Source organism: Crinia signifera, chromosome 3, assembly GCF_055691185.1.
Source record: "Crinia signifera chromosome 3, ASM5569118v1, whole genome shotgun sequence".
NCBI lineage: Eukaryota > Metazoa > Chordata > Amphibia > Anura > Myobatrachidae > Crinia > Crinia signifera.
In genome coordinates, this window is record NC_139219.1 from 142543173 (window position 1) to 142566778 (window position 23606).

At 44.9% G+C, this 23606-nt stretch overlaps 1 protein-coding gene, 1 non-coding gene and 1 pseudogene across 4 annotated transcripts in view; 2 read left to right on the forward strand and 1 right to left on the reverse strand.

The window, feature by feature from the left end:
- Window positions 1-23606, reverse strand: part of PDE7B (phosphodiesterase 7B) — a 345772-nt gene that overhangs the window by 115066 nt on the left and 207100 nt on the right. The window contains exon 1 of one of the 3 annotated variants that reach the window (XM_083176638.1): window positions 9141-9805. The exons of the other annotated variants lie outside the window; for them this stretch is intronic. Coding sequence (XP_083032764.1) covers window positions 9141-9402 — 262 coding nt within the window. The 5' untranslated portion in view covers window positions 9403-9805. Of the gene's footprint in view, window positions 1-9140; window positions 9806-23606 lie in introns of those variants that run through there. 3 annotated transcript variants of the gene reach the window in all.
- On the forward strand, window positions 18538-18656 carry LOC146065592 (5S ribosomal RNA; annotated as a pseudogene).
- Window positions 18661-18779, forward strand: LOC146064953 (5S ribosomal RNA). The gene has a single exon (XR_014471874.1). It is a non-coding gene; the product is annotated as a 5S ribosomal RNA (ribosomal RNA).

Consider the following 23606-nt stretch of genomic DNA (forward strand, 5'->3'; position numbering starts at 1 on the left):
AACTAAAGGACAGGAAATGGTTGTTCCGTCCATCATTAACATCACTCAAGTGTGTCCACACGATCTGGGCTGATGGACCTTCGTTCCAATTTTAGAACACACACCCATAACTCAAGTGTGTGCCAGCATTATAATTTCAGGCAACTATCAAACCCCTTTTCTTCTTGATTTGTTTTATTCTCTCAATCTATTCTTTCAATCTATACAGTAACAGTATATACCTTATGAAACAAAATAGATATATGTATTCTGCATATTTGCATCCTGTAACTGGTTTATTTACTGTTCTTACCAATGTGCTGATTTGCTCTCTTACTATGTGCTGCTATATTTAATTTCTGTGCATCTAATAATATAATATATATATAATATAATAATTTACCTCTAATGTGTTAGTTAGCTAACATTCCACAATACTTTGTTACTCATAACTGTGCAGCCCTGGTTAGTGTGTACATGTTAAGGTTATGAGCCATTCTTATCAGCTTTATTGGCCAGGTATACTCCTGTATTTTTCGCAGTAACATTGCATCGCCAAGCAAGAATATGTAGGGGAAAATACATAACACACATTACAAGCATTACACGTGCAGGATCAAAGTTGCCATTACATTTCTGTGTGTGCATAGGACTCAACCTAGTAGACATATTAGACAACATTGTTCAGTTGGAGGACAGCTATTGGGAAGAAGCTTTTAGTGGTTCTAGTGGACTTAGCAGGGATGGATCTGTAGCACTTGCCTGATGGAAGCATTTCCAACAGGTTGTGGCCAGAGTGCCCTGTTATCTTCCTCCCCAGTTCTATATATTTTTTTAACCCCTCTTTACTTGTACAGTACCCTGAAAATTGGTTTGTGATTGATTCATTTTGTAATCACTGTATTGCAATGATAAATTTTTTTTTAAATGATTGAGTTAAAACTATAAATAAAAGTTAATGTATCAAATTAAGTCTGGGGAGGGAAAACATGTACACATACACAGCAAAAGAAAGAATAAATTGAATTCAATATCAGTATGACTATAAAATTACATCCTACTCAATTACTATGCCTAGCCTAATAGTACATCTTCATTTGTATATAGGAAAACATAAACAAAGTTATCCTCCCTTGCACAAAACACATAAAAAATGCCAAAACACAGCATTCTTTCATATGTACTGTTTATATGAAACCTTTCTGCAGAATAAAACACCCAGCCATCTAGAGACACGGTTCATTGAGGAAGTGTTGCACACTGCTCTCCCTATTTCCCAACTTCCAAATATTGACATAATATATTTACTTGCAGTGCTAAAACTAACATATACATCCTTTACCATAATTACTTTGGCTTATATAGAATACCTGTGCTATTTCTCTACAATTACAAATGACGCGCTGTTCAATAAAGTGCAAAGCGGATTTCTTTGGGACAGGACATCTTGCTCTGTATTATGATATTATGGTTAACAAAAATACCAATCAGTAAAAGCTCTAGTGCATGATGGTTCTAGGCATTATAGGAAATACTACTGCAACCAGTGTTACGGTTAATTAAATGTATTCCTTTTCCAAAATGGCAGTGTCTGCATAGGTATAACATTTTAGTCTGCTATATACAGATTCGTCCTATCAGTATACCCATGTTTGTATCACAAAACAAGTTTAATTAAATTAATACATGTAATAATGATGTTTACTCAATGTCAAGGTTAATTGAAGACATAAATGCGGCTAAACCATACTTGCCTACTATTTTGTAAACCCCTCCTGCCAAGACCCACTTCAATAAAAGAAGGTTCTGGGAACCTCTGTACCAGGAGGACTTGTCAAAATTCCTTAGCGTTCAGGATAGGGTTGTCACCCTTTGAAGCCCACTGACTGACAATCTTTCTGAACCCATTTGCAATTTAACTACCTTAAACAGACGCATGCGCAGTGCAAAATAAGTCTGCATAGAGGCCACTTCTAAATCGCACCCCAAATGTTTACTATAACATTTTTCAGAGATTAGGGATAATTGCTGGCCGGAGGTAGGCATCTGGGGGTGGTAACCGGCCATTTCATGGGAGAGCTAAGAAAAATGCTAGGAGTGCCAAAGAAATGGCGGGAGTGACAGGGAATTGCAGGCGTGCCCAAGCATTTTAGCGGTGTGTGTGTGTGACGTCAGCTCTAGGCCAGGTATGCCTGTTTCCATCTCAGACGCTGTGATAGGCTCTTGCTACTCTGAGCCTACGATGACTGCTATTTAGTGGAAAAAAATAATGCGATGGTGAGCAGCTTATGAATGGTTTTGAAGATTTTTGCACGGCTGCGAATACATCTGCAGGTAGTATGCGCAGTAAGCGCAGTATGCGCAGTCTATCGATAATCGGCTACCATGCAAATTTGCAGCTGTGCGATCAGATCTGAATTACCCCCACTGTTTTGCAACTGTGCCTCTAGTTACAGATAAGTTGGAACATTAAAGGCCCATACACACTGGGCGATTTTGAGCTGAAAGCAGCTCACTTTCACCGTTTGAGCTGCTTTCAGCTCAAAAGCCGCCCAGTGTGTATGGCCCCGCGATGAGCAGTGATGCGCACTCCTGCATCATCTGCTGGTATTACCCCTTTCACACCGAACATCAAATTACCAGGTAAAACAGTTCTAATCTGTTCAGTGTCAAAGGGTTAACATGGGTCTTAAATCCTGGGTCGCCGACCCTGCTCTTTATCGGGGTTGACCCATTCACACTGTACAAATACCTGTGTAATTAAGCAAATTACCGGGTTGACATTTTTAACCCGGTAAATTGCTGCGCCATGTAAAAGGGGGGCAGACTGCACCTGGCAAAGCTGCACCCAGCAAAATGACCCCGGCAGACTGCACCCGGCAAAACTGCACCCGGCAGACTGCACCCAGCCAGAGATGACATCATCTCCAAGCGCCGGGATCACGATCACACCCCGCCGGGACCGCCGATCACTGTGCTTGGGGCAAGCCCAGCACCAAGGTACACTGCGTCCGCACACATAAAACGAATTGTTTTATTCCTACTAACTTAAAATAGTGCAGTATTTTAATGTTGTGCTATGGAGCTAAATAAACCATAACTCAGCCAGTGCTTCCGTTTAAGTTTCTTTAAAGTCTTGGAATAGTTCCATTCCTCAATTTAAAATTGGATGGTGCAGTAAAAGAAGAGGGAGGCATATGGAAGAGAAATGTGCCTTTCAACTCAGGGATCTGAGTCATTCTATACTGTATTACTTCTATCTGACATTAAAACTGGACTAGTTTCAGGAAGCAAATCTGCATCCAATATGTTAGTTTGTGGCTCCAAGAAAGCAGACTTCTACCGCACAGGGTGATAATGGACTACACTATGGGAGCACAATATAATGCAGACAGTTCACAGCACCGTCATCATATTATTCACACATCTATCAAACTTATCTTCATTTGCAGGCTTTCTTTTCACCTGCAAAACATCACCTAAGCTAGGTACATACTAGATGATAATATGAACAATTCTGCAATTCCAATGGGTTGAACAACGAAAGTATATTCAATTAGTATTGAATCCATTCAGACAAAATTTTGCCGGAATGAATCCGACACTACCTGCGATTCTAATGCCAGCCCCTACCAGCCATCGGTATGGTAGGGGCTGATGCGACCCGTTCTGAGGGAGTTCTCCCCGGGTCCCCGCCGCTGGTAGCCGATGCCTGCCTCCCCTCCCACCCAGCCACACGTGCGTCCCTGATGTTGTCCCTCTCTCCGACAGCACTCGCCAGCGGGGACTTTCTGGCGAGCGCCGGCCAAGGAAGAAAGGGGCACCATCTGTATTCAATGCAGCGGGCAAATCTGGGTGTCAGATTTAGACACTGACTGATGCTCCCTGGCCAGTGCCGGAAGCGGGTGAGCACATCGACAGGAGGCAGCGGAATGCATCCGGGAGGCGGCGGGAGCTAGGACAGCGCCGGGTGACCTGCACTCACCTGGCCCAGGGGCGGAACAGGTGAGTGACGAGTGAGGCCGCAGGAGGGTGCGGGAGGTGGGCAGGGGACGGGAGGATTGCGCCGGGCCAACTGATGCTGCATGTCGGATTGAGATTGCCAGAAATGGGGTCAAAACCTGTCTGATTTGGCCACGTTTCCGGCAAAAGGAGGTGGATCCGTGGCTATTCCGCTAATCCACATGGTTTCTGACAGGCCAATTTTGACTAAGCAATTTTGTCTAGATGCACAAGAGATTTTTGGCTAGGCGATTATGTTATCTATAATCTAGTCCAAATTGCCTTGCCTGCACAGTCTATGCTAAGCGATCCATGCTACACAATATTGACTAAGCAAGAGAAAATCTGGGAAATTTTGGCTAACCTTCTAGGAGTCAAAATCTCCTGCCAAAATCTCACCATGTGTACACCCCTTAAAGCTGATTGGTTGGTACTTATCACCTATCATTTTATCTCTCTCCAAACTTTGATAAATACCCATTTATTCACTCTTTTTTTATTATATTATATTATTATTTATAATCTTGCCCTTTATGAGTTTTGTATTTTGTTTTAAAAACACAAATTATAACCTAATTATGATTTTAAAATAACAGCTGGTGTGTATTTGTTATCTGACCAAATCCTTGAGTCTGCAGTTTCTGATTTCTGTAGTGTATGTCATATTACAGCTGTCTCTGAAATATACCGCTTTTATCAGTTCATATGCAGCCGCCAATTGATTAAAAGGCACACAAGGACATGTATTTGACAAAACTACAAATTAAATCTCTTAAAATACTGCAAGTCTAAAGATGGCTACACATGGGGAGATGAGCAATCTGAGCGATGCTAGATCACCCAGAATGCTTAGCACACAGTGTTACACAGCGATATGCAGCTGAGCGATTTGTCAGGGTCAGTGTTCTCTATGAGAACACTGGCCATGACACCAGCGATTATCCAGCCTGCTAGATATTATTCGCTGGGGCGATAGATCGCTGGGGTCATGGTCAGTGTTCTGGCCATGACACCAGCGATTATAGATTTATCCAGCCTGCTAGATATTATTCGCCAGGGCGATAGGATCGTGCTTGGCTGCGCATAGCTAGCGCAATGCCCCTACACACACAACGATGTAGGGACATTTTCTACGCAATCTAGTGAGATCGCTTAAAAAATGCCAGGGGAACGCTACGTGTGTAGGCCCCATAATATATCTAAACTAGGGTATTCTAGATTTTTTTTTTATTAGAGTACTAGAATGTTAATGTATAGCACATTAGCCTTTACTTGCTATTTATAGATGCTGCTCACCATCATAGATGGGATGGCAAAGCTATGTGAACTGTATATATTCACAAATTCACATTATTTTACACTAAAGTGAGAGAATATTGTTGCCAATATACATAAAAGGGAGTTTTTTTTCCCTACAGTGTTGTGTAACCTACATATTTCACAAGCACCTGTTACAGGACAATGTACAGTAATTAGTACCAATTCATCATGTGCTTGACTAATAGCAGCATACATTGGATGGTACTCTGTTGTGTAACATGCACTGGTATTATAGTGCTGCTCTACGTGCTATTTTAGGTCACATTTCTGATCCTATAAACCTCTCAGACTAGTTCCCCCGCTAAACAATATGAACATATTATATTAATGTTGACAATATTTGTTAGCTGTCATTTGGGATAGCTAACAAATATTCTCAAAAGATATGGTGGTATTCGATCAGCTGCGATTCAAATTTAAATTTTACCTATTCAATTAAAGTGCTGATTTTTCAAAGTCCAGTCAGAAAAAATCTCCATGGTCATAAAACACATGGACCGGTGATTAATTAATTAATTTTGACAATTTTCTGCCGATGGAGATTCGACCAATAGTGAAACAGCATTGGTGGAAAAAACAGCCAAAAATGGACAACTGAATAGGTACAGTCCAATATTTTTGGGTAGCCAATAAAACTGACTAATTGAATACCCCCCCCCCCCTTTCATAGAAAATATTACACATGACCTAGTTTTAGAGGTTTATATGCACAGACATGCGAAAATAATCACTGTAAGATAAAGATACAGGTTGAGTATCCCATATCCGAGTATCCGTTATCCGAATTATTCCGAAAACCATACATTCCAGAAAGTGAAAAAAAAAAATATTTTTTTGCTAAAAACTCACTGGGGACATTTGTAACAGCATTACTGGTGACATGATATGTAACTGGCACTATATATGTGCAAGACAATGATTGCTTGGCATTCAAATTCAATATCTGAGATAGTACACAAATTTTGTTTCATGTTTTGAAACCTTGTTTTTTGAACAAATAAAATATATTTGTGTGTATTTTATGTGGTAATAAAATATATTTGTGTGTATTTTATGTGTTTATACAGCATACATGCAAGATACTTAAAAAAAAAACAGTCTTTTACTGCATTCAGGGGTAGATGTATGAAGCAGTGATACTGGAGAAGTAACAAAGTGCCTGGTACTTTATAACCGGCCAATCAGCTACTAAAAGTCCATACACGCTGGGCGATTATGCCCAGCGTGTATGGACAGCTGGACATACACACTGAGCAGCTTTCCTCCTGCATGGCGATGTCAGCAGGGGGCGGGGGATATGAATAGCACAGCGCTATGCGAAGCCATCCTCAAAGTTGCCCATCTGCTGGTATAACCAGCAGATGAGCGGCTTTCCCAGCGATGATGCAGGAGAGCGCAGCAGCGCTCACCGCTCATCGTCGGGCCATACACACTGGGCGGCTTTGAGCTGAAAGCCACTCAAACTTGGTGTTTTGAGCGGCTTTCAGCCCAAAGTCGCCCAGAGTGTATGGGCCTAAACTGTCCCTTTTTAAACCCAGCCTGTAACTTAACAGTCAGGAGCTGATTGGCTGGTGATAAAGTACCAGGCACTTTATCACTTCTCCTCCCTTATCACTGCTTCATACATCTACCCATCACTCTGGGGCAGATTTATTCAGCTTGGTGAAGTGAAAAAGTGTCTGTTTTGTATCACCGGCCAATCAACTCTTAACTGTGAAGTAACAGGCTAGGTTTTAAAAATGGAGGAGAGTGACCCTAAGGCCACGTAGGAGCGCTGAGATATTCTACTATTGCAATATATTAATACAGGTAGCTTTATTACCGGGCAAGACTGCTGCCGCTTTTAAAAAGGATGTGTAGCCTTTTATAACAAAAAAACAAGAAAGGGAAAAAAAATGACTTTGGCCCATATAGGGTCGCTGTCACTTTAAGAAGTGCAGTCTTGTCAGGACAAATGATTATTCATTCAAAGTTAATAAAATTGAGTTCATTTATTAAAATTACTAATACATAGTATAGAAGTGCACTTCCTATCAACAATAAAAAACATGTAAGACAGACAACATGCAACAAATACTGCTGGCAATGATACTGAATTAGAGAGGCTTAATGATGGCTCAAGTTGGATATAATTCATATAATAATGCAACAGTTCCTTTAGATCAAGCAATGTGATATCCGTGATCACATTGATGAACAGGCGTATGAATAACAGCACAGGAAGTATTCAAGGAATTCAGAATAAAATTTAAAGTAAATCTACAGTAGGTTACAGACCTAAGAAGACGGATTTCTAAATCTCTGTAAAACTGTCCTAAAATATCCCTATAAAATACGCTTATTTAGGTACTAAAATTCTGGAACAAACACTATTTTTCATCCACATTTACAAGTATATGACCGGGATTTCGAGGTAGGAAAGAAAAAAACTTGGCTGCCGGAGATTAGTACATTATTATAGCATTATTATGAACCTAAAATACAGTGGCAGGTATTCAATGCTGTGGGCGAGCGGTGACAGCGAGCAGAGCTTCCTGCTCGCTGTCACCACTCACCCTGACAGTATTCAACGCAGCCCCCTCATACGCCAATTCCCCCTCGCTCCATTTTTTGAGTGAGGGGAAATCGTCATATGCGGCCCCAGAAGCAGCGAGACTCGCGGCTAAATACAGCAAGTTTCCTGAATTAGCCGCATGTCTCGCTGTTTTGGGGAATTCTCGTGACGACGAGGATTTCCCCAGAACATTGAATAGAGCGAGCAGCCGGTGTGGGGGTTAAACAGCGAGGATCGCTGGTTTTCTGCAACCCTCGCTGTTTAACCCCCTCGCTGGCCGCTCGCCGCGGCATTGAATACACCCCATTATATCAACTAGGGTTAGTACGCAATAACCACTATCAGCTCCATTGTATTCAGTGTTGCTGGTTACCATAGGACCATGTCTAAAGTATTTCCAAACACGATGGACACTTGTAAATTGTGCATATTTACAAAGAGCCCAAATGGATCATTTGAGATACAATACATAACTTTAGTAATGAATCAAGTGTTTTATTCCAGGTAGGTTAAAACTAATAGTATCGATTTACAGTATAATTGTTTATGGGCTGAATGAAACATAAAATACTTTCAGGAAAGTAAAATATAACAACAACAAGAATAAGATATACAGCCCCCTGGATTTACTGGTACATTACCTCATGAACCTGCATTTGGATCTGATGTACAGTACTCATCATACAGTTGGGAATAGGATTTATTTATGAAACAATAAAATAAATCCAAAGTGATCATGGGTATTGATGAAGTAAATAGACATGAGATTGGGGAGTTTAAGGTTTAAATGTTTTCAAGATATTTCCTTTCCCGACTAAAGGTCACATATATTTGTTTGTGCACTAATCCTGTTTTTCTTAGAAATGCCCCCCAACACCACATGCAGGTCCTATCTCATCCCCAAATATTTGCACATCCTGAGATGCAAATGTGCAAATTTTACTGTGCAAATGTATGCGTTATCCATACCAAATTGTGTACAAAATTAGGTTTAAGATGACACCTTTTAGAAACGTAACCAAAAGCATCCATAAGTTATTTGATGGATTTGATTTGAAGTAATGGTATATGATAAATACCCCCATGTGTGCATCTACAGTAAATTCACATGCGAATCAGACTGTGGAGATGGACCTAATGTAACTGAATGATCCAGTAGTCACACTACAATCAGGCTAATAGGACATAAAAAGGGAAATGGGTTCACAGTCATCTTTCCATATTCTGTACATGTGGGTAGCAGGGATAGGGGTACATGCTGCAGCACAGGGGTAAGCGCTGTTACCTGGCACTGCTGGCAGCCCGGCCAGGGCATCCTCGTTGGCCAGCAGTCCCCGCTGCTGCTTCCCACTCTGCAGCCCGCTCTTGGTCTTCCACAGCAGCTTCACCATCTGGATGATCTCCGGCAGCTCGCAGGACAGGGGGCTCCCCGGGTGGAAAGCTGCCTGCAAACTCCCCATGAAAGTGGGTGCTAGCACTTGCCCCGTCCCCCAGCTCCTGCCTCCCCCTACAGCCGCCGGGTTATAGCATGTGTCCAACACCGGCATCCTGTCCGTCCCTGCCCGGGATTGTGCCACCCCAGCGCCGGGCACCGCAAGCGTGATCAGGGGAAGCCCACTCACACTCGTCACAGAGCGCTGTCACTCCTGTGGGAGTTGCTTATCGCGGGGCAGAGCGTACTGTTATTGCTCCCTGCTGCTGCCTTCTTCTAACTTCTCTCCTCCCTCCTCGCCGGCATCGGTAGCCCTGCTCAGCAACAGGCGCCCCTGGTCAGGAGGACGGGCAGAGGAGCTTCGCCGGTGGTCCCCGGCATTCATCCAGCGTCCCAGTGGCCTCCCCCGCTGCCCCTCGGGCAGGCACAGGATTGTGTGTGGCCGGCAGCCTCGGCCTGTCAGGGGGCGCTGCTGGGTGTGTGTAGTACCGCTACTGCTGCTGGAGGGGGAGTGACAGCGGTCACACAGCACAGGCTGCGGCGGCTACAGCGAGACGGGAATTCCGCGCAGCAGACAGGCACCAGCCCAAATACATGTTGTGTAATCAGCTCCTCTTCCTGTCTGCTGCCTGCTATAGTACCCCCAGCAGCGAGTAGCAATCACACTCCAGTAACGTACACACAGACAAGGTTACATATTATATAGGTGACAGTCCTTCACAAACAATTAGTGAGGTCGTACGAAGGTTGTCTATTTAAAAAAACAAAAAACATCAGGGAGCTTCTATTGACACATTAATGAAGATCCGCCATCTGGGATGCAGTCGCTAGGTCAGCAGTAATTAGTTCGGAAGTCTATGGGTCGACCACTATTGGTCTACAGTCAAAAAGTTGACACATGGAAAAGGTCGACATGTTCAAAAGGTCATCAAGGGGTTTTCAAATAAAAGGTGGCTTTTCATACTTTTCTATCCAAGTAGCCATAAAATGAGATTCTAATCATGCCTGAAGCATGGTGAGCGCAGCAAGCCAAGGGAGTTGTCCATGTCGACTTATGTAACATAGGGGCAGATGTACGAAGCAGCGTTAAGTGCAAAAATGCACTTAACGCTGGTTAACTGGGGGGGGGGGGGGGGGATTACGTTTATGCTAATGTATTACTAGCGCACCTAGTTACGCTCGGCGGGGCTGTCCCCTGCAATCCCCCCAGGGATTAACGGCCGGGGTGATGTATTAACAGCCTTCAAGGCGTTAATTCACCCCGGCCGCTTCGCCAGCTCAGGGCTAGCGTTGTCCTATCCCCCATTGTGGGGACAACGCTAGCCCTGCTTCTGGCTCGGGCTGCGCAGGAGATCTCGCCGGGGGAGCCGATAAGGAGAGCCGTTAACGCTGGGCATAACGGCTCTCCTTATCGGCTGGGGGGGGGTGGTTAATACATTAGCAAATAATGGGTGCCTGCTTCTCCTCGTTATGCAGGAGAAGCGGGACCCGTTATTTGAGAAGCGCTAAGAGGGGGTTAGTACATCTGCCCCATAGACACCAAAGAACTCATGTCAACCTTTTTCACATCAACCTTTTCCATGTCGATCTTTTGCTTGTGTCGACCTTCTGACCATGTTGGCCTAATTCAAGCTGACCTTTTCACTGTCGACCAATAGTAGCTGTCAAACTAATTAATACTTTTGACCCTATGGCCCATACCTCGCCATCCATAAGGAGAGTGACCCAGGCCTGCCCAGTGGTGTCAGCCCACCTGCATTTCCAGGGGATCGCCCAGCGTTTTTATGGGAGCGCCCATAAAATGCTGGGCATTCCCTTGCTCCGGAACGACGTCCGCCCCCCTCCCTCCCCTACACATGTGAACACCCCCGATATGTGAATGTGATTACTTTGTGTCTTCCAGTATATACTGTATAATATCTAGGTCAGTGGTTCCCAACCTTTTTTCTCTCCCGTACCCCTTGATTAAGCTTTTCATTTATAAGTACCCCCTCCTCTCAATTTGATCTATCCACAGTACTTACAAGTGGAGTGGAAGTGAGCGGTGTGTGTGTCCTTATATTAAGGAGTAGCTGAGGAGTAGTGTGTGGTCAGGAATTGAGTCCCTTTGTGTCTGGCCGCTGGCTGTGTACTGTCTCCGGGGTTCCTGCTAACACCTGTAAGATTAATGCCACTGCTTCCTCCACCTGTGGCAGCGCAGGTAGCTCCCAGTGGATTGCTGATCGGGCAAAAACATGAGAAGACGCTAATGACGATGCAGACAGAACCGGAAGTGATGCAACGTGATTCGTCTCCATGGCAATGGGAGACTTATCCTGGAGACTTCTTCTACTTCCGCCATTAAGAATATTATTTTCAAGTACCCCCAACTGGTCTGCAGAGTACCCCCAGGGGTACTAGTACCCCAGGTTGGGAACCACTGATCTAGGTAAAAGTCAGCATCTGATTTTGCATTCCACTTCAAAACTGTGGGGCCGATTCACACATGCTCGGCGAGCAGCGAATTCAGCCCTGTTTTCGATGGTTGGGGAGTCCGCATGCGCATAGTTACACATGCGCATGTGCACTCCCTTTTATCGAATGCCTTCAGCAAGTCGATGGGGTCTGCACAGCGGCGCACCCAAGGAAATGCTGGATGGCCACCTGCAAATGCAGATGTGGACCTGCCTGTTAAAGTGGGCAGACGATGCCCACATTTCAGCCATCACCGTGCAGGATAAAGGTCCAGGCTTATTTTTATCTGCAAAAAGAGGAAAAGTTATTTGACGGTGAGCGACCAGCATACACATCGTGTCGCAGGAATTCAGTTGGCAGGTGGGGGATGCGTTTGGTAGGGAGGCGTTTACCTGCTCACTAGATAGCGTATATATGCAGCCTAGCGAGTTACCCCGTGTCCAATATTTAGAGCATTTACACAGAGCCAGTGCTAGGGTATTTGGTGCCCCCTGGAAATGATAAATTTGCGCCCACCCTTCCATATCTAATAAAGGGACAGCAAAAAAGGGTGTGGACTCAAAAAGAGCCCTACAGTAGTAATCCCAATTCAAATTACATCACACAGTAGCACAATCTTATTATTCACATTTACACCACATTCAGGGGGAAATTTACTAAGCCAAATACGGCTAAAAAAAATTAATAGTATTTAAATTGTAAAATACGTTTTTTTTTGTTTTTTTGCCGCATTCATATTTTCAGGATTTACAGAAAATACGTTAATTCGTATTCATGGCACATTCCTATTTACAAATACGAATGTTTATGCCATCGATAGATTACGAATAGAAATTACCATTCAAAAGAGTCAGGAGCTGGCTGGCAACTTTTTGTCTGGGGGCAAGTCCAGAGCGACCCTCCTCAAAAATGCCTGGGGATGCATGCGTTTTTCCAAACACACCCAGATAATGGCAGGTTACTAACCCCTTCCTTCAGTCAAAGTGCAAATCCATTGCAATTATGCTCCATGCGCATAATCCGGTCACTATTCAGCCTTGTGAATGCGCAATGAGTACAATACGTGGGAGCAGTAGTTCCATAATCAATCAATTTGCGGATTCGCTAATTAGCGAACAACTCTGAACAACTCTGAATTAGGCCCTCAAACAGTAGTATAGCCTCAACTGCTCATTCTGGGACAGATTTATTAAGCGTGGGGAAGTGATAAAGTGTCTGTTTTTTTATTCACCAGCCAATCAGCTCCTAACTGTGAAGTTACAGGCTTGTTTTGAAAAATGACAGGTAAGAGCTGATTGGCCAGTGATAAAAACCAGACACTTTATCATTTCACTGAGCTTAATAAATCTACCCCTCTGTTACTATGGCATTGTGACCCGCAGAACAAGGGCTGGAGCATATAAGTCAGTCTGACCAATTGTAAAGACAATGGCCCTTATTCTGATCGGTGCGGAAATTCCCGCATGCGGACGGACCGCCGATGTTGATCGTCTGCGCATGTGCAGAGGTCACTCTGCGCATGTGCAGGCGATTTCGCCGCACGGATTCTTTATACGCCGCACAGGGGGCGTAGAGGGGCGTGAGGGGCTACTGAGCCTCATTACCCTATGCATACGCCCCGCGTTTCATGGGCGTTCCCATGCAAACGCGGGGCGTATGCATGGTAATGAGGCCGTGACGCGTGGGTACGGGGCGGGCATCTGACATCGCCGGATGTCAGCTGCCCGCCCCTATACATGATTTCACACGGACAAGTGTCCGTGTGGTCTTGTGTTGCGGGACCTGGTGGAGCGTGCGGCCCTGCATTCGATGTTCGGCGACCATCGAATGCAGGGGCTGCTCCCACCATGGAGGAGGCGTATCCCCGTCCAATTTCATGCGGATCGCCACATATCCGCATACGGACGGCAGGTGGCGATCCGTATGGAAGGCGGGGATTCGCCTGCACGGTTGCGGCCGCATATTCTGATCGGGCCGCACCGATCAGAATAAGGGCCAATGATATAATTAACAGTATTATTAGTAACATATATGTATTTATACATGACACAGCAAAGCATTGATATACAGTACATTACTATTGTTTTTATTGCAGTGCAGATTAGTGGTCACCCAATAGAACAATTCAATAGTGGCTTTTTTGGGGCGTAATCGCAGCAATTTCACACATTTCTGCTTGTAGTCTCACAGAAATGTGCAAAAAATATGTGGTTTTGAAGCCCATACAAGGACTTTACACAGATCTTGCTGCTTTGCATGGATAAACTGTGTTTGTAGGAGCAACAAGCATGATAATTAATAGTCCCCAATAAACAATTGAATTGCTCCATTGGGCTCCCAGTCACAAGGGCCACATAAAAAATAAACAATTGAATTGCCCCAAATGAAAGCTATCCATAAACATTATGACATTCCAATACATACATTGACATACAGGAGATATTGCGATGAAGCGCACTGAGTTGGATGGAGAGGTAGAAAATGGGCCTGAGTGGAAGACACTGCATTTGGGGGGTCAGTGAGATAGTAGGTGACACTGGGCTAGATGGAGGGGCTTTGCAAATTTGTGTGTGTGTGTGTGGGGGGGGGGGGGGCTAGATTAAAAAGTGGGTAGAGAATAGGGGATATGAAGGACAACAGACTAAAAAGGGGGACATTGGGCTTTATGAGGGAGGCAGATTTTGACTAGATTGGCTGGAGTTTCTTGCTGGGGGGGGCAGTTAAATGGGTAGTGGGCAGGTTTGAGAGGGAAGGGGGAGTCACTGGCTGGGCAGGGTGGGGGAAGACTCTGCAATGGAGGCAGTATGGTGGTGGGGACACTGGGATGGATGGGGGAACACTATTAATAGGGAGTACTGTGAAGGATGGGAAAGGGAGCAATGAGATAGTGAGAGGAGTTACAGAATGCTGGAGTAGTGGGGACACTGGGCTGAAGGAGGGGGGAGGATTCATTTGCAGCATTGCAAATGAACCAGAATAACCTCCAATGTAAACAGTAGTGCCACACATAATGCCCACAATAGTAGTTGCCCTTACAAATATCACCCACAGTAGCAGTGCCCCCACACACATAATGCCACATTAGTAGTGCCACTGATAATGCCCACAGTAGTGCCACACATAATGCCCGCAGTAGTATTGCTCTTACACATAGCACCCACGTTATTAGTAGTGCCACATTATGTTCACAGGAATAGTGCTGCTTATGATGCCCATAGTAGTAGTGTCCCTTACATATAAACACCCACTGTAGCAGTGCCACACATAATGCTCACAGTAGTAGAGCCCCTTATACATATGTCTACAGAGGAGGAGGGGAGACGGGGGAGTGCAATACTCACATGGGAGATCAGCGCCAGATAGACTGGTGAATGTAGAGTAGCTTCACTGCCGTCATACAGGTACAGGCAGTATGGAGTAGAGGAGGGAGAGAGATAGCAGATGACAGAAAATACATGCTGCCAGCACCACTGCCTGTTATACAGTTTCACAGGTGCAGCAACATCTGGCAGCAACAGTAGGGTCGGAGATCGGAGAGAGTGCCTCCCTGCTTTGCATACTCTTCTGAATGGATTGCCCTGATTACACCATACAGTGCATCTGGAAAGTATTCACAGTGCTTCACTGTTTCTACATTTTATTATATTACAGCCTTGTTCCAAAATGGAATAAATTATTTTTTCCCTCCAAATTCTATACACAATATCACATGACAAAGTTTTTTGGGAGATATTTTCACATTTATTAAAAATAAAAAATAACATCACATTTACATAAGTATTCACAGCCTTTACCATGAAGCTCAAAATTGAGCTCAGCTGCATCCTGTTTCCACTGATCATCCTTGATATGTTCTTACAGCTTAATTAGTCCATCTGTGGTAAATTCAGTTGATTGGACATGATTTGGAAAGACAAACACCTGACTATATAAGGTACCACACTTGACAGTGCATGTCAGAGCACAAACCAAGCATAAAGTCAAAGGAATTGTATTCAATTGACCTCCAAGACAGGATTGATTTGAGGCACAAATGTGTGGAAGGTTACAGGAAAATATCTGCTGCTTTGAAGGTTCCAATGAGCGCAGTTGCCTCCATCATCCATAAATAGAAGAAGTTCGGAACCACCAGGACTCTTCCTAGAACTGTCTGGCCATCTAAACTGAGGGATTGAGGGAGAAGGTCCCTAGTCAGAGAGGTGACCAAGAACTTGATGGTCACTCTGTTAGAGCTACAGCATTCCTCTTCTGAGAGGAGAACCTTTCAGAAGGAAAACCATCTCTGCAGCAATCCACCAATCAGGCGTGTATGGTAGAGTGGCCAGATGGTAAAAAGCACATGGCAGCCCGCCTGCAGTTTGCCAAAATGTACCTGAAGGACTCTCAGACCATGAGAAAGAAAATTCTCTGGTCTGATGAGACAAAGATTGAACTCTTTCTTGTGAATGTCAGACGTCACCACTCATCACTAGGTTGTTTTTCAGAAGTAGGAATTGGGAGTCTAGTCAGGATAGAGGGAAAGATGAATGCAGCAATGTACAGAGATATACTGAATATAAACCTGCTCCAGAGCGCTCTTGCCCTCATACTGGGGTGATGGTTCATCTTTCAGCAGGACAAAGACCCTAAGCACACAGCCAAGATATCAAAGGAGTGGCTTCAGGACAATCATGTTAATGTCCTTGTGCGGCCCAGCCAGAGCCCAGACTTGAATCCTATTGAACATCTCTGGAGAGATCTGATAATGGCTGTGCACCGACGCTTCCCCTCCAACCTGATGCAGCTGGAGAGGTGCTGCAAAAGAGGAATGGGTGAATGGTTGAAACTGCCCAAAGATAGGTGTGCCAAACTTGTGGCATCACATTCAAAAAGACTTGAGGCTGTAATTGCTGCCAAAGGTCCATCAACAAAGTAATGAGCAAAGGCTGTTAATACTTATGTACATGTGATTTCTTAGTTTTTTTATTTTCAATACATTTGCAAAAATCTCCCCCACCCCCCATTACTCCATTTTGTAATAAGGCTGTCACATAACAAAATGTGGAAAAAGTCAAGCGATGTGAATACTTTCCGGATGCACTGTAAAACATAGAAAATCAAACTTCAGTGTACACATCAGTGATAATACTAAAATACCCTAATGTGTTACACCCTCCAACATTAGTAGCAATCTTAGGGTTGGTGCTAACAGTGCACTTGCACCCCCCCTTCCGTCCCATAACACACATGACCTTGTCAGTGTTAAAAGCCATCTAAAATGAAGGGGCCAGCAGCCAGCGGCCTTAACACTGCCCATACAGCACACTGTCCATAGGCATTCCTGCAAGCCAATTTGTTGGATGTCAGTACATGATGCACTAACAATGCCATCTCTGGCTGTCCCTGGTTCTGCTACTTCAACCTGCCTGTCTAGGGAGTAAATGGCAGGCAGCTACAGGTGGAGCCAGGTGGTGGATGGGGGTAGAGTGTCTGGCCCCTTTAAGGATCTAATCAAGCATTGGGAGGGCTCAGTGCAATTGGGTGGGAGGACAGGAGCTGGGGGATCTGAAGCTCTTTCAGCAACTATCGTAATGAGCAGTAAGGGGGCAGGGACTCCACAGATGGGTGTAGACCTCTCCACAAGTGGGTGACACCCACTGGGCAACATGACATCCAGTGGCGTAACTATAGCTCCGCAGGGGGGGGGGCGCAGAGAAATTGGGGGCGCCGCCAGGGGGGCTGCGGGGCTATAGTAACCCGCGGTCTGCGTCTCGCTTGGCTCTCTGTCGGGACCTTCCTGATGTTACGGTCCCGGCCGGCTCCTGCTGCAATGAAAACTGACAATTAGGAAATGGCTGCCCCCATACTGCAGACAGTTTTCTGTCTGCAGTATGGGGGCAGCCATTTTCTAAGAGTCCGTTTTCATTGTAGCAGCAGGAGCCGGCCGGGACCGTGACGTCAGGAAGGTCCCGACAGAGAGCCGGGCGAGACGCAGACCGCGGGTAAGAAGGGGGGGCAGGTTAGGTGTGTGTGTGTGTGGGGGGGGCGCCGAATAAACGTGTGGCGGGGGGGGGGGGGGGGGGGGGGCGCTAAATAGTTAGTTAGCCCCTGATGACATCTCTCCACTTGGATGACAGAGACCCTGCGCCTGATCTCCTAGCCGCTCTGCTAAAAGCCTTTGATCACCCAGTACATTGATAAAAGAGCCTGGCCTAGCCTGTAGCTCCCTCCCTTCTGGCAGGCTGGCCCTGGGGTCACTGAGTGGAGGAGTCAGGACTCATTTTAATACCTATAAGAAAAGTTTACATCCGCCCCTGCCCAAAATCCAGGTACAAGTTGCATTAACAGACATCCCCACCCCACTCCATATACTTACTTCAACAAGAAGAACTTAAAGGCTGTCTGATCCCTGCACACTATGGAGCTCAAAAGTACGGAGAATGATGGCTTAGTTCTAATTTTATTTCCGGCAATTTCCACAATACTGCTGCCACCGTTGCGGGACTCCGGAGGGAAAATATTATGGGTGCAGTATGTTTGGTGTGAGCCTCACTGAGAATCAGGGGCCCATTTGCATCACACACCCACTGCAACCTTTGTAAAAATGCAAGTGGTATGAGGGTACTACTAATGTGTGGCGTAATGTGAATAAGGACCTCTAATGTGTGACATAACATTAATAAGGGGATCTACCGTATGACATAAATGGGGCACTAATGTGAGGTGTAACATAAATAAGGGACACCATGGTGTAAACAAGAGACAATGCTGTGTAACATGCAAGATGTAACATGTAAGATGTAATGAAATGTAAGACACCATCAGCCATACCACATTGGATAGTCCCAATCTCGTCTGATCTTGGAAGCTAAGCAGTGTTGGGCCTGGTTAGTACTTGGGTGGGAGACCACATGGGAACACGAGGTGCTGTAGGTTAAACACCTTCAGCCATACCACATTGGATAGGCCCAATCTCGTCTGATCTTGGAAGCTAAGCAGTGTTGGGCCTGGTTAGTACTTGGGTGGGAGACCACATGGGAACACCAGGTGCTGTAGGTTAACTGCATCTTTTTACTGTAAAATCTGATACAAGTGTCTGTATATACACTATGCAACTAACAGGTATCTATATCTAGCTATAACCCTATCTCAGCGGACACATAAACAAATAACCATTAACCTCACAAACTCTGAGAGTGTTGCTCTCAACAGACACGGAGATATTTATAAGCTGTTATCTGTGTTTTGTGTATATAGAAAGATTGAGAAAAGATGTGAGCATACACACCAGGCAATCAGTGAGACAATTTTTTGAGCTACACCCATTTTCTTATCTGCTAAAACTGTCTTATCACTACCTCTCACTACTGGTCGTTCTCTCATTCTGATGAAACCAACACTAGTCTCTGCAATACACGAGTAACAGAGACAGTGAGAGGGGAATCCAGAACAGCAGAAACGGCTATCCTTGCCTATCATTTCAATCTGTGATTGTCAAAGTGATTGTCTCTCATCAGCTATTCAAGGCAATATATGCTGATATCTGACAGCAAAATAATCACCGCAGACTAAACATCCCAGAATCTTTTCTATTTAAGAACAAGGATATAGGCAATCCCTGCTTCTACTAAATTCTCACAGCAGCACACTCTCAGTCAGGTAGCCAAGCAAATACCATGCACTGCTAATTAGGCAACAAGGTCGCTTTGAGCAACCAACATTGACAAGCAGAAGCCAACCCTGTGTTCTTATCAAACTAGTGTATGGAAACACTACATTACCTCTCTCTCATCTAGCATCTGATACTGGTTTAAGATGCTAGAAAGCAGAGGAGGGAAGTAGCGACACAAAAGCACACTCTCATCTCCTACCTATCCTTTTCACTGATAGCAATTGCTATATGCTAATCGGTAAACCAGGGTTAAGAGAAAGAACCAATAATAGGTGTGGGGAGCAAACAGAAAATGCCTTATATGAATATAATGCAAGATAATACAAAGAGGTTTAAAAATGAAGATAAACCTCAAAGGGCTTCTTCCTGTGCACATCTGATATATGGTAACAAAATCTTCGTGAATGGAGACAAATTATTTCTGTGTACAATGTTTAACTGCATATTTGTATCCTAAAGTTAAGGGTACCGATAGCTATATGTGATTTACACATACCTGCATCCTAATCAATAGGTGCAGTAAGCACATTTGGGATATCAAAACCACAATAACGAACACTCCCAAAACAGTGACAAAAGTCACCCCTCCTTTTAAGAATAAAACAATTAAAAGTTATGTTTTAAAGGATTAAAATAATACAAAACACATTAAAATAAAGCGTGCCCCAGGTAAGACTTAATCAGTCTTTTCTTGCATCTTACCGCAAGACCCCCCTTTTTCATGTAATAAGATGCTTTACTACGTGATGTAACATGCAGGGGCGTAACTACCATTGGTGCAAGGGGTGCAACTGCTATGGGGCCCAGAGCTGAAGGGGGCCCATTTTTGCACTGTAAGTAATGTTTTACATACATTTATCACCATCAGTTGCTAAATAGGGGGCCCTTACAAACTTTTGCTATGGGGCCCACGAATGTCTAGTTACGCCTCTGGTAACATGAATAAGGGACACTAATGTATGGTATAAATAAGTAACACTACTGTTTGATGTAATGTGAATAAGGAGTACTACAGATATGAATTTGTGGTATTACTGTGTTACCATGCTCCTTTTGTGTTCCTTGCGAGACTATGGGGTTGATTCTGGTTGGCTTCCTAAGCAGCCAAAGTTCACTGCTTATCGAGCCTTCTAACGCCGCCTGCCGAGAGTATGAATGCTTGCCCCTCTGCCACTGCCCCCACATCCTCACCACTTTGCGGATGGATGTTTCGCATAAACACCAATTTGCAGGGTAACGTATGGGGGCAAAATCATTTGATGGTCAATGATTTTTCCCCTGTTGGCAAATCTGTCAGTCTGGACTGACTTAGACTTGCGGCATCTGGTCCGAGAATGGGGCAGGGCGGCTGGCGTCCTGTGATATCAGCCTCCAGTAGGCAGTTGCCCGTTTGTGTTCACATGGGGACACCCAGCAATTTCAAGGGTATGCCCAGGAAACTCTGGGTATCCCCATGTGAACGCCCCCTGCCCACATCCATCCCACCCCCCCTGTGTGAGCACCACTGCAACTATGCAAGTCACTGAGGTGCCCGCACAGCAGCCCAGCACATATACGCATATGCAAATATGGGGACGAGAAACTTAGAATTAGGCCCAATGTGCCTTTGGTGATCACTGTCCCGTCCCTATTTAAAATATAGGACACTGAACGTGATGGTGCAGTGTAGGCCCTCAGGGGATTTTTCATACTTGCCTTTTCCTGGTTATTCCCCAGTCATGAGCTGCTTGGATGTTCAGAAAATTACCTCAGCACCACAATCTTTCCCAAGGCTGCTTTATTCCTCGAACATCTTAAATTCAAGGACACCTGATGTATAATAGTATGCTACTGGGTAAAGCACATCATTATTCTATGTGGGTTGGGTACGGGATACCAGCAGCCAGGATGCTGGTGGTCAGGATACCGACACCAGCATCAAGACTGCCTAAAATCCCAACAGGGGTGCTCAACTAAACTAAACCTCTCCCTAGCACTAACCCCTCCCCCCCTCCAGCCTAACCATAAGCCTCCCCTGCATACTTATACTCTTATGTTCGGAATTCTGTCCATCAGGATTCCAGTGTTGGCATTCTGTCAGGTATCAGGATTTCAGCTCTGCTTTTCTGACCCATGGGATCCCGTCCATCAAGATGCCAACTAAATCCTCTCTATGCATTATGACATTAAATAAGCCCCATAAACATATGTCCTTGAAGTTCCCAACTACAGTCCATACGTGGTTACTATAAAGAAAGCTACAGAGGAGCACACATGTTACAGAAGCTATTTACAGATACCAAAGGCAAGGTAGACTTCAGGCTAAAAGAAAATTATAGACTTGGAAAAGCCTGGAGCTTGGGTAGGTACTGTAATCACAAATAAACAAGAGCATTAGTACTGGTCTGCTATCTGAATACATTATACTCTACTACTATAATTATCATAAAGTAGAACAACAAGCTTTTCCTTATTCTTTCAAAGTTTCTGTCTGGGACTTGTGTTCCATAATACACAGGTTATTTGGAGTCATACATTTAATACTATTTAGGCAGTGTAGTGTACAGAACGAGACATTGGGGCAGATGTATATAGGGTGGGATGTATTAAAATACATTGCCGCCCTTCGCGGCCCCCCGCCGCGATGCCGCCGCATATGTACTAACATATGCGGCTGGCATCGCAATGCGGTGACGGAGGACCCCCGCGATACCTGGAATGTGGTGTGCGGGGGGTCTCCGTCACCTCTCTGCCCCCTCCTGCATCCCTCACGCCGGGGACAGCTAAGCAAGCTTTTATCTCTCCTTATCACCCTTGCATTTATCTCTTGTTAAGGCTTAATACATCTGCCCCAATATATTGGAAGGGACGGCCACTGATGCCAGCAGCAGCCCTCTTCTCCCCATGGCCTTTGAGCGCTGCAACTTACTCGACAGCTGCGAATAGGGGAAAATCTATTTGATGGTGAGTGGTTATAAATTAGTAGCCATGCACAGGGGTGGGGAAACACCATGGCGGAGCAGCATTTACCAGATTGCTCCGCCATGATCCAAACATTTGCAGCTCTATGACTAGGCCCTGAATTAGGTCCTTAAGGAAGACAGACGCAGTCTGCGAGACTTCACTAGCTTCACTGTGGCTGGCAGTAACTTCCTATTGTAAGACAGTCCCATTGCATAGGCAAACTCAAGGGGGGGGGGGGTTCTGGTTGCCCGGAAACCTCCCTCCTCTTGGCAAATTTCTTAAATTATGTCAAAAATAGCACTGGTATATAGTATGACCAATATGGTTGCCACCATATTATGCAGCATAAGGGACAGAGCAGAGCTGCTGCACTGCCCAGCGTACCTGCTTCTTCTACCACATGTACTGTATGTGTGGATCTGAGCCCTCAAACATTGCCATGGACCACAAAGTAGCTGCCAGGAGGAAGAGACAGGAGCCTCACCATGAAGTGGGAGATTGTGAGCTTAGAAAGTGCAGCACTGGTTCTATTATGTTTCTGTATTTATTTATTATATGTTTAGCATTTCCTGACCAATTATCTTATTTTAAATGTTTAAAACAGCCTATACTATAGACCATATGTATTGTTAAATATTAATCCTGTAATCCATACAGTATCCAGTGTATAAAAAGACCAATTTTCAGGGCTGTTACCACACCCCCAGACACCCGTTCTTACTCCAATGTGCTGCAGAGTGGGAGATTTTAGATTACATTTGGAAACCCCCCTCTAAAAATCCTGCGTTTGCCACTGCATTGGTAGGTGTTTCTTCCCTCCGGACTGCCAGTCCGGGTTGCGATAGTCAGAGAGCTGCCTTCCCATAGGAAGCTACTCCCTGCCTTCCTGTTCTGCCCTAGCTGGAGTCTGTGCATGCACAGTACCATTGCCGATACTGCGTATGTACCAGGCCTGGTGCCTGTCACCTGCTTTGTACAGGGGCCGAAACCCTGGACAGGGGGTGGGACATGGCAGGTAGGTCAGCAGGGCTAAGCACTCCTGGGATGAAAGCCGCTCCCAGAATCTCCCCGACAGTGTGTAGATGTCCTGCCCATATGCACAGAATCTAGAGGTAAGGAGGCAGTGCTTGGAGCTGACACTGTCTACAGACACTGTACCCTCCATAGGTCGCTCAACCAGGGTTACCAATTCACACTGCACAGCAACCCATGTCTGACCCAAGATGAACACTTCTTTTAACCCAGGACAGAATGCTGGGTTGCTGGACCCT